At 41.3% G+C, this 15,410-nt stretch overlaps 1 protein-coding gene across 2 annotated transcripts in view; it reads right to left on the bottom strand.

The window, feature by feature from the left end:
* Positions 1-15,410, bottom strand: part of PPM1E (protein phosphatase, Mg2+/Mn2+ dependent 1E) — a 76,191-nt gene that overhangs the window by 3,960 nt on the left and 56,821 nt on the right. For both annotated transcript variants that reach the window (XM_052804952.1, XM_052804953.1), the window contains exons 2-6: positions 8,260-8,378; positions 3,442-3,641; positions 1,469-1,657; positions 548-691; positions 163-256 (exon numbers count right to left, since the gene is read on the bottom strand). In XM_052804952.1, the coding sequence (XP_052660912.1) occupies positions 163-256; positions 548-691; positions 1,469-1,657; positions 3,442-3,641; positions 8,260-8,378 (746 nt within the window). The remainder of the gene's footprint in view (positions 1-162; positions 257-547; positions 692-1,468; positions 1,658-3,441; positions 3,642-8,259; positions 8,379-15,410) is intronic.

Genomic DNA, 15,410 nt, shown 5'->3' on the forward strand with positions numbered 1-15,410 from the left:
ATTATTTGGAAATTATTCCCTCAAACTGTAGAGGGAAAAAAAATAGAGGTTATCGCTCACAGGTCTATCTTCAGCTGTATTTCAAATTTTGATTGCTAGAAAATTTAAGTTTTTAATTAAAAGAAAAGCAAGTCTGAAAAAGGAGATAAAGCCCACTCTTACCAATAGCTCTGGAGACTGACAGGCTCCCATTCACCCTCCAGGCTCCAAACCAGACCACACAGCCACCAAGTGCCTCAATGCGCTTCTTCTCATCCTAAACAGCAAGGCAACACAAGAGTTGTTTGGACAGAGCACTTAGTACTGCCATCGCACTCCAAACACTTTTCACAAACACAGCATGGTGGAGGCTGCAGGCCCCAACAGATGAGAACAAAGGATTTGCACACAAATCCATACCAACTTCCAAACAAACCAGGATAACTGGGACGTACGCTGCCGCTCCAAGAGACACTGGCAAGGTGTTCCAGCATCCCACATAAAGCTGATACCTGTCAGCTTCAGTGGTAAACACCACCCAGGTGTATTTAAAACAGGCCATTCTCACCTCTCGATCTGGTTTGTGAGGTTTCATCAGTTCCACAGCTTGGCCTCTCCTCACGAGCATGACCTGGGAGTCCCCAAGCCAAGCCACATGCAGCATATTTCCTCGGATGAAAGTCACCACGCCGGTGGTTCCACAGCGCAGACTCTGGATAAGGCAAAAAAAAATGCCCGCAGTTTTAAATAAGCAAATAAGAACTATTTCAAAGCATTTTCTTGCTTAACTCGAGGACAGAACATGTTGATATTCCAATACACGGCCTGTTCCTGGGGAGGAACAGGCAGTGCTTTCCTTACAGCTACAACTGTTCAGTTACAGTCCCTCAGAGCCAACCTGGCTGAATGCAAGTGATCGACGTTGCCCTGCGACTTCCCTTGCCTTGGAATTGCGTTTCAGAAGCTGGGCTTTGCTAGTGATCTGCTGTGCTACCATTTTAGTCGGCTTCCTGTGCCTGTTTCCTATCTGTTGATAGAAACGCGTGCACGTTAATGAACTTGGAGGGAGGTTTATTTGTAAGCGTCTTGAGTTCCCTGCACTTAACTCAGCCCTTGCCTAAGTTTAGGAGGTCTAGGAGTCAGTTATCCATTTATTCTTGCTTTATAGAGCTAAGAAAAACGTATGTTGTAGAGATGAGGAAAAAAAAAAACAAAACACCCCAAGGACTAAACCTAGCTAGCGTGTGAACATAAGAATAGCAGGAGCATCCTTCTAAATGAACTGGATGTTGTGAGAAGCGGAGGCTGACGTCTTTATGGAACATGAAGAAGCCCACCAGTGGGCGCAGACTCTACGGACTGGATGTGGACAGCTCTGTGCTGACCCCTGGCCCGTGCTCAGCGCAGCACTTGGAGCACCCCTGCTGACAAAGACAGAATTTATAGATGAAAACTTTCAGAGTCAAGCCCAGGTAACTCAATCAATCACCTCTCTGGCTGCCTTCTGGACAAAGCGCTCATCGGTCACCCGGAAAGCTCGGCAGAGCGCCTCTGCCGGGTCATGCTGAAACATCTCCTGATGGACCATGTTCACATGGAGATGAATGGAGGCATAGATGGCAGCATCCACTCCCCCGTGACCATCAAACACTGCAAAATAAGCTTGCTCTTCTTGGTCCTGTCAATGGAAACACATTAAGAAAACAACTCAGGAGAAAGCAATGCAAACAGCTAATTAGATTGTCTTAAAACTTTTGAACTTGAGATTTGCAGTGTCCTCATTCAATTGCACTTAGAGGCAGAGTCTCCACTGGAAAAACAAACTACTCAGACGACCTTCACTTGCATCAGTGGGAAATTTCCACCTTGTTGCTGATCAATTCTATCTGCAAACTGCAAGAGATGCCCTGCAAGAATCACCCATGTAGCGCTCTCGGTGTTCCTTATGTCCCATTTGTTACAATTCAGTCACTCAACTCAAATAGAAAGTGCCATTCTCATCAGATTGTGCAGGAGGTTTTGTGACTGCAAAAACCACAAAGAGAGAAGAACATCCAATACAGTTTGCATGAAGTCTACATCAAGACTGGAATCCACCAGGGATAAAATGCCAGTACAGTTAAAATGTGAAGCCAGCCAGCCTCTGCTTTCATCATTCTTCTTCTTTTTTTTTTTTTTTTTTAAATCAAATCCATATCACCTCAGATGCCTATTTTTTAGAAAACCCTGTATGTACTCTCTCATCAGATAATTGTGATTACATTCACAAATCAAATACAGCAAAATCACTCATCTTCAAGTCAGTTTTCTCAGCTTCCCCTTATCTGTTCAGAGAAACAATGCTGTACCAAGAGACAGCAACTCCTGTGCCTGTTCATACATATAACACACCAACCCACTGTCAGTGCCAATTCAACCTTGACAGCCATCTCAATGACTAGAATATTTGTACATTGTAATTTTTAAGTAAGGGACTCCAACACAAATTGGAATAGGAAAGCTGACAATTGCCAGGCAAAGGAAACATTTGCCTCTGTTTGCATTAATACCACTTAAAGGCAAGAACATGGATGGGGCAGAAGATGGTTATTAAAGTGATGTAATAATCAATTATGCAGCAATCCGATCCTAAAGGTAAAATTCCTGCCTCTTTCTTGTATTTGCCATTCTTCAGTGTCCAGTTTTCTATCTGAAGGAAGAGCAAGCACGAGTGTTTGACCAATGGCCACATAAAGAAATTAACAGAGGCAAGTCTGGCCCCAGTTCCAAACTACTCATATTGCTAGATTCCTGTGTGAACTGCACCCCATTCTCCTAGAAATCTTGTGGTTTGTGATTTTTTTTTGTTTGCTTTTTTTTGCTTGTTTGTTTGTTTTTAAATTTTCTTTCTGAATTCTTGCTTTTGGTTCTTCCTCCTGAGAGGAAGGGTTGAAAAGAAGTACAGACCCACCCCTGTAGACAGTTGGCTTCAGTGAGGAACTGTAAGGTGAACCACTTCCTCATTTCCATTGGCAATCCTCTTCTACACCTGGTCATCTTCAGCCAAAGAGAGGCTCCTACCTTGATTTATCACATGGTACTACAACGCATCAGTTGCCACTCACAAAAGTAGGGCTGCCTTCTGCACAGTGGCAGGTCAGCCCTTCAGCTGCTGCATGAGTGGCTACATCAGGATGGGCCAGGTAGAAACTTTGTTTAGTTAGATGACATTTCACCCGAAGTCTGTGAAAATTGCTCTTTTATTCTATATACCCTATGTAGAAACAGCTTGTCATACTGCCGCTATGGTTACAGAATATCAACTGAACTAACTTAAGACCAGGTTTGTCTCTTGACTGTCAATATTCCTCAGGTCCATCACAGGTATGCCTTTCATTTTCACAGTAGACGACTGCCTAGTTCCCCCAAGAATGGAAACTGTATTTAGCGTATGCATTTGTCTCCCACATGATCTCTTTTTACCTCAAGGTTGAAGAGCATGTTGAAGTCTGGGATGCAGACGTGCTTGTCTTCCATCTTCCTGCGCATATTTTTGATGGCATGGATGGATGTCTCGTAGTAGCGGTGGGGCTTCGGCTGGAGTGGAAACTCTTTCACCCAGTTGCTGCAGATCTCATGCAGTTTGCTAAAAACTAAGCGGGCTAGCTTCACTGTCTCAATCTCTGCGGAAGGCAAAAACCACAAATGAAAGGCTAAGAGTGTTATTAAGTGAGAATTTTTTTTTCTTGCATACATTACAAAGATGAAACAAAACCATTTTAGCCAAGCAGTTGAAATGGATGTCAGCAGGGAAATTCTGGGCTCTGATGTGTAAAAAGAGGAAGCCAAACTCACCATAATCAGCATTCATCAGTAAGCGGCTCATTGTTTGTTTGTCTTTTTAACTTAAACATTCCCCCGTAACTTTGGGGAACTCATTTGCAGCATCAGAAAAAACGAAAAGCAAGTGCGTTTCCCTCAGCATTTGATCCCCTGTGTTGCTCTGCACAGGGTGGTGCAGCTGTGCCATGGCAGCTCTGAAAGGGACTTTGTCATGGCATATAGCATCACATACGAAAACCACAATCCATTACAATGACGCATTGGTTTTAGACCAAACTATCTATTCGAAACAACACCTCACTGCAGAACTAAGGCAATACAGTAGTAAATAATCTATAGAAATTAACAGCGTTACTTTAACATGTTTTGGTGGCGTACATGTTCAGTAGTGTACACATTCAGGTACCTTCTTAGTTTCATAACATTATTTCCAGATTCCTGACTAGATGATGTGTCAAAGAAATCTGCATGAGCAAATGAGAAAACGATAACGGTCTTAAATTTAAGAAAATGCTGAACTGTCACTCCTGAGAAATAGTAATTTTAAAATATGAAAACTCGGGCACTTGACAATTGTTCTGAAATTCGGGGGAGGAAAACAGGAAGTAAGCATCAGAGCTGAACACATCAAAATCTCTTTGTTCATGATTGTTCACCAAAGCCAGAGATCTTCAAAGCTAAACAGCAGGAATGCATGAGTGCCAATCATTCCTGGAGGAGGAATGGCTCAAATACAGGGAATAGAGGGGAGAGTTACAGCATCTCTCAGTGCGCAGAAGTTCTGTGAAGAACCTAAAAGCAGCATTTACTGATTTCTGTATTAGGTCTACGCAAGATGTGGGCTATAGTGATCTGGGAGCCAGTATCCTTAGGAGCAAGATATATTTCCAGCTCTGCTGATTATAAGTTTGTTCAAGCTTGATCTGCAAGAGCAGCCATTAAGCTGGAAATAAGCTGTATGCATAATCAAAAGAAGGAGTCTTAGCTTCTTGATCACACAGCTTTTAAAACAAGTGGAAATCAAATGACTGGGTCATCCCACCACTGCCATAGTAATGGGTACCAATTCCCCCCACAACACCTATACTGCTCTCACCAGAAAAATCTCTTTGCTGGGTAATATATTTAAAGAGGGAACACGTACAGCCTGACATGTCCAAATTGTATTTTCTGGAAGTGAACCCCACAGACTTGCTCTTCCATTTCTTTCCACTGGGCATATATGAAGTGAAATGGTATATATTTCAATGTCATGTGGCCGTTACGCTTCAGAGCATCACTCTGAAGGAGGAAGGGAGTAAACCCCTTGGCTGTGCTGAGATACTAAACACCCTTCCCCAGCAGGGAGTATGCGTAGTGTCAGCATCATCAATAATTGCTCTTGAGGTTAAAACAGGAGAAAGGCCCACAACAGTTAAACCACCCCCTCACAGCTGTAAATTACTCATCAATTGTTAATGTTGCAGCCCTGAGCCAGAGCTGACTCAGCTGTCATTGCGGTTGTGTCGTGGAGAATTTCATTTCCCTCCTGCTGCTCCAAAATCCCCAGCGTTGGAAGCAGCACTTAATTGTACCACAGCTAGTGGGAAATCCAGCTCAGGCTTTATTGTTCCCAAAGACTACTGACTTCTTTTAGGGCAAATCAGGGCAGAAAGAATACCAGTAATCAGATTCTTCTTTTTAGGACCTAAATTTTAAGACCTTTCTTGAAAATGCCGATAGTGTGACAACAGGGATCAATACCCAGGTTTGTAGACATGTCATCAACCCAATGACCGAGGTTTTCCTTAATCTAAGAACTCCAGTTTCTGACTAGTCAATGACCACTTTGTGTCTTGGTTATAGTAATCCCATCTCCTAGTCCCTAGAAAGACTGGGTAATGGGACTTTGTGATTTGCTTTGTGAAGTCTGCTGGGTGTTTTAGATACCTCCACTATGTAACGTGGTCCTACTATCCAGCCTCCTTTGGTGGTTCTTTAACAATGCCAAACCCCCACATGAATATCTTCCTCCACAAAAAAGAAATCTGACCTTTCAAAAAGGAAATCAAACATCTTTCAGTTCTCATGAAAGCTCTCTGGCTCCTCTCTAGTGCAAGTGGAAGAGAAGAATCAGTCATGGCCTATGACTCTCAGGTTCTGTTCTTGATATCCAGACACATGGTCACCCCAAATATAACAGGCCCATATTCTTGCATTCCTACATTTGTGGACTCAAAACAGTTTTCCTTCTTTTAAGATTAGCATTCTTCTTTCATGAAGATTCTAATTTCCTTTCCACCAGCACACCAATAACTGCTTTTACCACTCCTAAGTATGCAATATGATTTGTCACGTTGCAATTCTCAGAGTGAAATGTGTCACTAAGGAAATTTGGAATGATTTTTTTCCTTCTAGCAAATTCAAACTTGAGGCAAATCAGGTAAATGTCTCCTTGTATTACACAGAGTAAATATCTTTCTCGGTTCATAAGAAAAAACAACATAGAATTGGATATCAAAACCAGCCAGCTGAATTCAGCTTGGTTTCACATTCTGCAGCAGTCCAAACATCATTAGGATAAACAGAGAACCCTGAGCACAAAACTTCAAGATGTAGAAATCCCATTTTCATCACCTGCTACAGTTCCCTTTGTTTTCTTTCAAAGCATGAAAGTCTCCCTATACGGTACCGGTTAGGGCACTCATCAGTCGCAGCTCTCTTCTAAGTAACTAGCTCAGGTTTCTCAAAGGACTCCTACTAAGAAGTTAGCTAGAATGGAGTTGCTGACCTTTTGCAATGAAATCTCCTTCAGTCCTGCATGCATCCCCCTAGTTTTGTTATGGTTTTCTTAGCCAAACCTTGCATGACTTGAACTAATGCTCTGTTTCAAAAATGATCATTTATGGTATATTATTTGAAATTTCAGTATTCTTATGAAGCCTTTGCTTTACTATGGTCCAGAAGATGCTCTCTCTCTTCCTCTCCCCCTTTATCTTCATATTTTAATACTTTACATTGCATCTGTAAAGGTATATTTTATTTTCAAGTACCTTCATTATGACAATTCACCTCAACATACTGCATCTGGAGCCATATTTTTAGTGCCTGCTATAGCCTGTACACATATCAATCTATGTTGGCATCTGTGTATTACAGATTTAGATATATTTAAATGGCAATTTCTGTAGGTGTGAGGGTTTTGTGGTGGGGTTTTTTTTCTTTTTTTGTTGAACTCTTTAGATATTCTGTGTGGAGGCTTAGTCAACATTTCCTTGGAGACTGTCAAATATTTATGCAAGTCTCAGAGATCTCAATGTGAAATTAATGAAGGCTGCTCAGCCAGAACAATGACAAATCTATTCCATTTACCTGCTCAGCAGGAGGAGGCAGCAATACCTACAAAAAGGGAACCCATAGCATGTTTTTCTGTTTCTCAGGTTTCCAAAGGCCTCTGAGAAATACAGCAGAATCTTCCCTTTTTGAAGGGCCAGATTTATAGATTCTATTTATCCCTAGAATCATTTACCTTTTTTTTTTTTTATCAAAAAAGGAGGGAATGGACAAAGTGGTTTGGTGATTGTATTTTCAAGATCAAATGACAGAATTCCTCTCAATACATGTGAGAAACATTGTTCCTCATTGTAATGAGCACCGCAGAAAATTTTTCAAGGTTATTTAGGTCAGCAGAATCCTGAAATGATTTAGGGTGCATGGCTTTGAGCTGGATGCTGAAAAAGTCTTGTTAGCCAACACAGATAAATGGAGAAAAGGAAATTTTCCTTTAAAGCATGAAATATCTTTATACTATCCTTTGCTAAAACTATATAAAAACATTAAAAACCATAGTAAAAACGATACTGACTGAAATAATTCAGAATTAAATTCTCTCTTCCCACATATATTTGACTTTGCTCTAAGGATGAAGGAGGACAACTGGCACTTGCCAGCAAGCAGCACGACCACATAGTCTAAAGTGCTTATAAAGAAATTCCAGGCCACCAGATACAGTCTTATGAAGGTGTACTTAAAAGAAAGGAGTGATTTCCACCTGGTCTTAAGGAGCTAAAATTTGATAATGTACAAGTACAAATACAACTGGAGAAAGGCATTTAAAAATAGAGAAAGAATTCAATAGTAGAAGTTGAAACTAGGCAAGATTCAAAGATGAGAAAGCTTTGACTAAGAAATTAGCTGCTAGCTCTATCAGGAGTGACGGCGAATTCTCCATTAATCTTTTCACATCAATATGGGATATTCCTTTACAAGAAATCTAGTCTAGCTTCATTTAGCTAGCTGGTAGAAGGAACTCATTTGAGGAATATCTAGTACCATTCAAGTGGTCAGACAAGATGGATGACTGATGTCAAGGCTGAATTTAAAAATCTATGAATTATCTGCAAAGTGTTCCAGTATACAGTGTAAATGAAAGATCCACACCATGTAAAATTGTACGTTATCATGCACAGATGTACTTACGTATGATCCCATCTGCGTTGTCCACGTGCTTTGGTAAGTAGTGCACTGAAAGATCACTCTGAAGAACTTCATCTGAAGTTGCTCTAGCTAAAGCAGCAGCCAAAAATGAAGGGCAATTACTGGAAAAGAAAAAAAACCCACAACAAATCACAAAAGGAAACCCACAGAAAGATATTTTCATCTGATTTAGCACGGTAACTTACAGTCAGGGAAATACATAACAATACTTTTCTATAAACAAATGGGAATTTGAACAAAGATTTGCAAAACTTCCGATTCTTCTTTGCTAGACAGCACCAAAACCATGCAGCAAGACCTCAAACTCACCATATGGATTTTAGTAACCCTGTTTCACACTAATGTTCCCTGCCTTAAGTTTTAATGTTCCATTTTGTAACCTCTAATTAAATGCTTTTCAAATCTAGACTTGAACCCCACTGCAGAGTCTGTCACGCAACCCTTGCTTAGCGTACATTTTCTACGTGTGCATTATACACTTTTATCTTAAGCCCATTCTGTCCAGTTTCTCCTAAGAATTGGAGTCAGGATTCCAAAGGATGAGAGAAGTCCTCAGATTTCAAAGTGTCCAAAACCTCACCAAGAGATGCTGAAAGTTAAGGCAAACCCATAGGAGGTATGAAGTTGATGCGCATAAGGTTAAAAAACTCCCTTGTGAATCATCTCTATCAAGAATAAAGTGGCTTTAACTCACTGTAGCTTAATTAAGCCTGGTATCTCCCAAGGTTAATTAATCTATAGCAAACCAAGGCCACTTTAATGTACATTCTCTCATTCAAGAGGAGTTTAATACCTCTTAATTTATGTATGACTTCGTATTTCCCATTGGTCTGCCTTAACTTCTCCAGGTGTCTCTTGCTGACACAGCCTGAAACTTTCAGTTTCCATAGTTGTCATCATCAGGGGTAACAATGTCCTCCATAAGACATGTCTACCATTGCAGTACCATGCAGAGACATATGAGCTCATTTCAGTCTCAGAAACCGTCCATCAACAACAGAATTCTGCGTCAGCTAGTCCAGGGAACAGGCAATGAGCACATATACTTCCTTAACCTATTTCCTCTGCTTAGGCCCAGTAAGTCTGTTCACATGCTTTTAGCACAGTTGAAGGGGGGGTGTTAGCTTAAAAGCATCAGTCAACCAGATCCAGAGCAGAAAAATTTCTACACAGGAAACCGGACTCGTCAGACTTCGTTCTGGAGCCTGAGAGGCACATGACGACCGTCACTTGCATTCACATTTGGTTCACTGCCCAGGAAAGCCAACTGCCATCCTAAACTGGCCCACATGCTATAGCTTCAGCAGTGAAATCTGAATTCCCGGAAAAAAAAAAAAATAAAAATCAGGTTCGCTACACTTGGCCATTTTACCATAAAGTTTTCCAGATTCTTGATACCAAATGCTGCTACAAACAGTAAGATTATGTAACAGATTTAGAAAATGTACACAAAATAAGTCCTCTGACCCACATTATTTACTATTCAACATTTCTATAAATTATTTAAATATAAGATTAGCAACAAATAGTTTTGTCCAAGTGATACATTGCCATGAGACCAGCTCTGACCCTTGAAGTTACACAGAAAGCCACTCGTAGTGTGTTACTGCACCATCAGTATTTCCTAGAACTAGGAGCTGAGTATTCTGCTCACACAGCACCTCCAAACCTCAGCAACGTGCACGCTAATGAAGCATGACTGCTGGAGGAAATCTTAGAACTGGCTCTCCCCAGCACAACACAGGAACTCTGATCCTATTTACATACAGCAATACCCGGTGGTAAGAGTAATCAGCAAGAGGAAAACACACTGGGACCTCCTTTACTTCTGTGTGTGTAGAAGCTGATTTTCTATCTCATTTCGTCCACCTTTATTTAGCTCACAAAGAGCAGGTTTTTAGTTCCCATTATTAGCTCCAATACTCCAGAGCGGTGATACTGGTTACTATTCATGTTACATGCAATTTCCGTGTTACAACAAAAGCAAGAGATTGCGATGCCTAGGATAGAATAATTATGCCAGCAGTTAGCAACACTGTGAGGACAGCGTTCTGAAAAAATGCAGAGAAAGATTAAGATTCAGCCTAAATAACACATAGCAGAAGAATCCATGCTGAAAGCATTTACAAACACAAGTCAGACAGAGCTCACTTTAGGCACGAACGTAACAGGCTGTGCTAGCACCTGCAGGAATCTGAGGTGGTTTCCCAGTCCAAGGCTTACCCTCACCAGCTCAGTGCTGAAACTTCTTAGGAAAACCAAACTTGTGTCACTTATAAACAACCCCTCAGAAACGTCCACTGATGGGCAAACGGGGAACCTGGTTAAGAATTGAGACAACAACAGTTGCTAAAATAGAGACTCAGGACCTAAAGAGCAGGGAAAAAATACCCCGTGACGCGAGGAACATCTGCTCTGCCTGGGCTTGGAAGGTGGGAAGGCCACATCTGTGAAGACCCAGAGTCATGAACATTCATATATGAAATTTTAGGTATTATTTTAACCATAGTGATGGATTACAAAATTGAAAGGTACATTTACAGTGTATGTAGCTGGTCAGAGTATTTCCCTAATCAGCTCCAAATGCTATTTACGTGTCCCTACAGCCAATGCTAGCAGTTTCACACAGGAGCTCTTTATCTAGCCAAAGAGTGCATTTCCATTACAATACTAAACCTACACAAAAAGCTGCTAAAGATGTTATTAGATAAATTAGAGGATTTTAAGTACATCCTTCCTGATTCTCTGGCAGAGTGGATGTGTTTGCAACACCCACAGTTGCATTGCAGCAATCGTGGAATAATTCTGCTAAGGTAATAAATCAAGCCTAAAAGTGGGCTGTTTCCATCAATTAAGTTTGAGAAAAACTGTCTGAAGTGGGCTTAACTCAGCCCACATATTATTATGTTACCAACTTAACACACAACTCTGCTCCTTCCTGATAGCATTAAAGTGGAGACGACTTTCCAAACATTTTCTCTGAGCTATTCCTGTGCCCTAAATCTAATATAAGGTCTCCTACTAAAAAAAGAGATGGCAAATTTAAAATTCTTATTGCACAAAAGTTCACCATTGGGGTTTAGTGGCTTATCAATTTTGATGGAAAAGGTAGAGAAAATAAATCATCTGAAGGCTTTCCTTCTATGTCTGGCCACTCTTTGTCCTAATAATAACAGCTGCCTGCCAAAGAATTAATTGCCCTTGACATTTGTTCATCACAAAGCTTCTTATGTAGCTGTTACAGGACTATGCCATGTAAGCAGGGAAGTGACCAGAAGCAGACAGATGACTTCCTCTTCCTGACTAGCACAACTCAAAATTTACTTCTCTTGGCTCCTGAGAGGACTTTAGTTGAATTACTTCTCCCCTTCAAGGAACAGCAGACTGCATTGGAGAGTTTTTTACTTCTTTTAAAATAGATTAGATGTCGAGGTCAAACTGCTATCAGGGCACTTCATTATTGTTACACCAAGACAAATGAAGAACCAGGTCTAGGATCTTTGTTTTTATCACAAAAGTGAACATTCAGGTGGGCACCTACAGCATCCCACAAAACAGCAAAGACCCACACTCGGATGATCAGACTTTGCCACACTGGTGGTCCTCACATCTTTTATGCAAAACAAGTAGCAGCAGACAGGATCTATGGGGACACAGGGGGTGCATTGCGTCCTGCTGCTTGTGTAACTAAGGATTACCTGTTGGCTGCTGAAAATAAATTCTTCTGCCACATTCTAGATGCTCATTAAGTTACGACAAATTGAAACTGGGAGAGCATGATCTTGTTTAGCAGAGAGCTGAGAGCTAGAATGCCTGTGTCAATTCATAGCCATGCCACTAATTCAGCAACTGACCTTGGACGAGTCACTTCACCACTCAGACCTTCGATTCCTCATCTACAAACAAGGGATAATAATGTCATTTCCTGGGGGAGAGGAGGAGAAGGATGAAGGCTGTAGAAGGCTTAATTCAATGTTTGTAAAATACTCTGTGATTTCTAGATAACAGCACAACTGAAGGGAAAAATATCAAGATGATAGTGGAAGATACTTTCAATCTATACAAGATTTATGGAGCTTTCATATTTTTTTCTCGTTCCGTATTGTCTGTTCTCATACGCTGCCAGAAGTGCTAAGTGCAATACGCGGGCAAACAACAGCTCTAGACAGGCAGGTTTAGTCTGATGCAGGTAGCTAACTCATGGTCATAAACAACTGCACCACGTAAACACATTTTTAGAAAAGCTGATGCATCTCAAAAGGGGAAAACCACAAAAGGAAGACATCAAGTTCTTAAAACTTGGGAATGCTGGTGTTCCTGGAGCATTAGCACTGCTGATGGGAAAATGATGCTACAGGCACATTACTGCCCCTGACCAAAATACACAATTGAGTGCCACCAATGCTGAAAATACTTAATGCTGTCATGGTCTGGTATAACTGATGAGGCATCACTAACCCCAACAAAGCAGGAAAAATGGACCGAAACGTACTGGTGCCTTTCAAAGGCCAAAATGGTCAGTAAATCACAAAACGTACAGTGTTCCTATTACCTCAAGAATCCCCTGACACTACAGAACAGCAATTGTTTTAGTTAGAATGAAACATGATTTAAATAGAAATGCTATTCAATCTGCTGAAACACAAAACAAATCCACAGGCAAACAGTATAAAGCGTCGTATATAGTTTCACACAGCAATCCAAGACCAAGAACATGACCTGAAAAGAACCAAGTACAGCACATTCCTATAAGGCCTATAATTTACTGTGCTAGTAAAAGACTGTGTAGGGATGACAAGCTAACTGCACCCTTTCCAAAAGACATTACACTAGGGATGCAGTTTGCTAAACACTCCTGAGCTAATGTGGCCTGTTGCAAGTTCTTGTTAGAAAGCAAGTTTTGCAAGATTCAATTTAAGAAAAACCTCATCTGTCCCCGGCCTGTATTTACAACACACTCCAAAGTCTCATGAGACTTCTTCCAGATGGAGCTTCTGATACAACCTGGAAGCTCTTTGAAGAAGCCTTTAAAGTCTTTATTATTGAAAGTTCCCATGCTGTGAACTGCAGCAGTCATGAGCAGAGAAATTCTTTGGGAAGATCCTTTGGCTGTTTACCCAGCCCTCCCTTCAGCAGCCTCCTGTTTCAGCCGTCATCCAGAAAGACAGGGTCCCAGCTGAGGGGCTTCTGCCTCTCTCCTAACTCCTCTAAGTCAGACAGGACTCAGAGAAGGACTCAGAACGGAATATTCTGCTAAGCAGTCCTTAGACCCCAAAACGATTACAGATGTATCTTCTAATTATGCCAAGCAAATGCTATTTCCAGCTCCTGTCTCCGCAGGTTCTCCTCTCCTCACTCACAAAGCATCGCGCTCTCCTGCGAGCTCACCGCTCTGCTCTGACCTGTGCTGCTCTGCTGCTTTGCACAGCTGGTAAAAGTTTTGATGCTTATTTAAAGCCTGGGACAAATGGAGCATGGTTTTTTTCCTAACACATGGTGAAACTCTGCACTAGATTTTAGCTGCTGCAGTGAGTTACTAAAAAAAAAAGACCCAGCACACACACACAAAACAAGGAAGAAACAGGAAAAAACAATGCACCTTTTAAAAGCTTGCATAACCAAAGCTCCTTGAGAAGTCATTTGAGCTGGCAGTGTTGAGGCAGTAAAGATGCTTGATAAATCTGTTTGAAGGAGCTGAAAATGTGCTACACAAGGAAGCTGCTATCTATAGTGATGTGGAGACTCAAGAGACTGTTATAAACAATTATATTAATTGTTAATAATTGAGGCCTGTATGTGTAATCTACTGACTGTGGTGGTGTCCTTTCATCCTGTTTTTGTGTTTTGTATCTTTGTATCCCTCGATTTATGTTCGCCTAGGCAAGTTTAAACCCTTTGGTATGTAAGAAAACCTTGAGCTTTGTTAACAGTAGGCACAAAGAGATGAGAAACCTTGAGTTCTGCTGAGCTTCGTGATTAAAACTGGCCAGGGTCAGCTAACTGGGAGGAAAGAGATAAACCACCTGGGATGACCCACACTGCGCATGCCTTAAGAGAAAGGTCAAATAGCGGACACCGTGAGGAAGACTAGCGAAGACCACCAGAGGACGTCCGAAAGACCACCAGAGGCCTTAACACGCATGCGTAACGAACATTATAATATGTTAATGACTTCTCGGAAAAAGGATGAATATGTAACGTGTTTCTCGGAAATCTAATGCATATACATGAATGCTCTGTATTTAGTCTGTACACTAAAGCCTAACGGTGTGCACGATAGGTGGAGCGATCCCCCGTGCAACCAGCGCTGCTAATAAAGAATACCTACTTAATAGTTAAAATTAACTATTGAGTCAATGTCCTTTGAATCAATCTGGCGACCCAGGTGGGACTTTCTCTGCTCGGCTGCAGGACCCGCTGAGAACAGGACTCCCTAGGGTACCCCCGGGATTTTCCCGGAGGGGCTCCTCGCCTCACTCGGATCACTGCGGGAGCAGACAAGAACACCATCGGAAAGAATAAAAGGTATTCTTTAAATTATTAGTTGGGGACCGGTCATTTGGGCTGTCCATAAGTCATAAGATTTACTTATGCAGGATGGCGTATGCCAGGTAGTTGATGCTCTTGGTATACCTTTGGTTTTGGTTTAATACGTGTCTGGACATTTTTGTTGCAGTATACTCTGTATGCTGTTGTGCACTTTGCGTGCTTTTGGTTTAGTGCCCATACATGTATTTTGGTTTCTGGTTTAGCTTTGTTTCAGACCTTTTGGCTAACTGAATGTGGTAAACGACTATTGGATTGGAAACGGATTACGGAGATCATCGTGAGTTTTGAGTCAAAATTGTGATAAAATCGAGTAAAAAAAAAAAAAAAAAAAAAAAAAAAACAAAAAAAAAACGGTGAATTGAATGCTTGGGTGAGTGAGAGGCAGCTGCAAAGTGTGTGTGAAATTCCGATCCGCAGACTCGTATCTCCGTAGGAGGTACGACCGGAGGTGAATGAAGTGTGATTGATTTACTGATGATTTGGGACGTGAACTTATACATTACTATTATAGTTATAACTTTGAGCTTGGTTATTTTATTAACCTTGTGTTGTTGTTGTTGGAAGAAGTTCCCTGTCTGGTGTAT

This window comes from Harpia harpyja, chromosome 12, assembly GCF_026419915.1.
Source record: "Harpia harpyja isolate bHarHar1 chromosome 12, bHarHar1 primary haplotype, whole genome shotgun sequence".
Classification (NCBI taxonomy): domain Eukaryota; kingdom Metazoa; phylum Chordata; class Aves; order Accipitriformes; family Accipitridae; genus Harpia; species Harpia harpyja.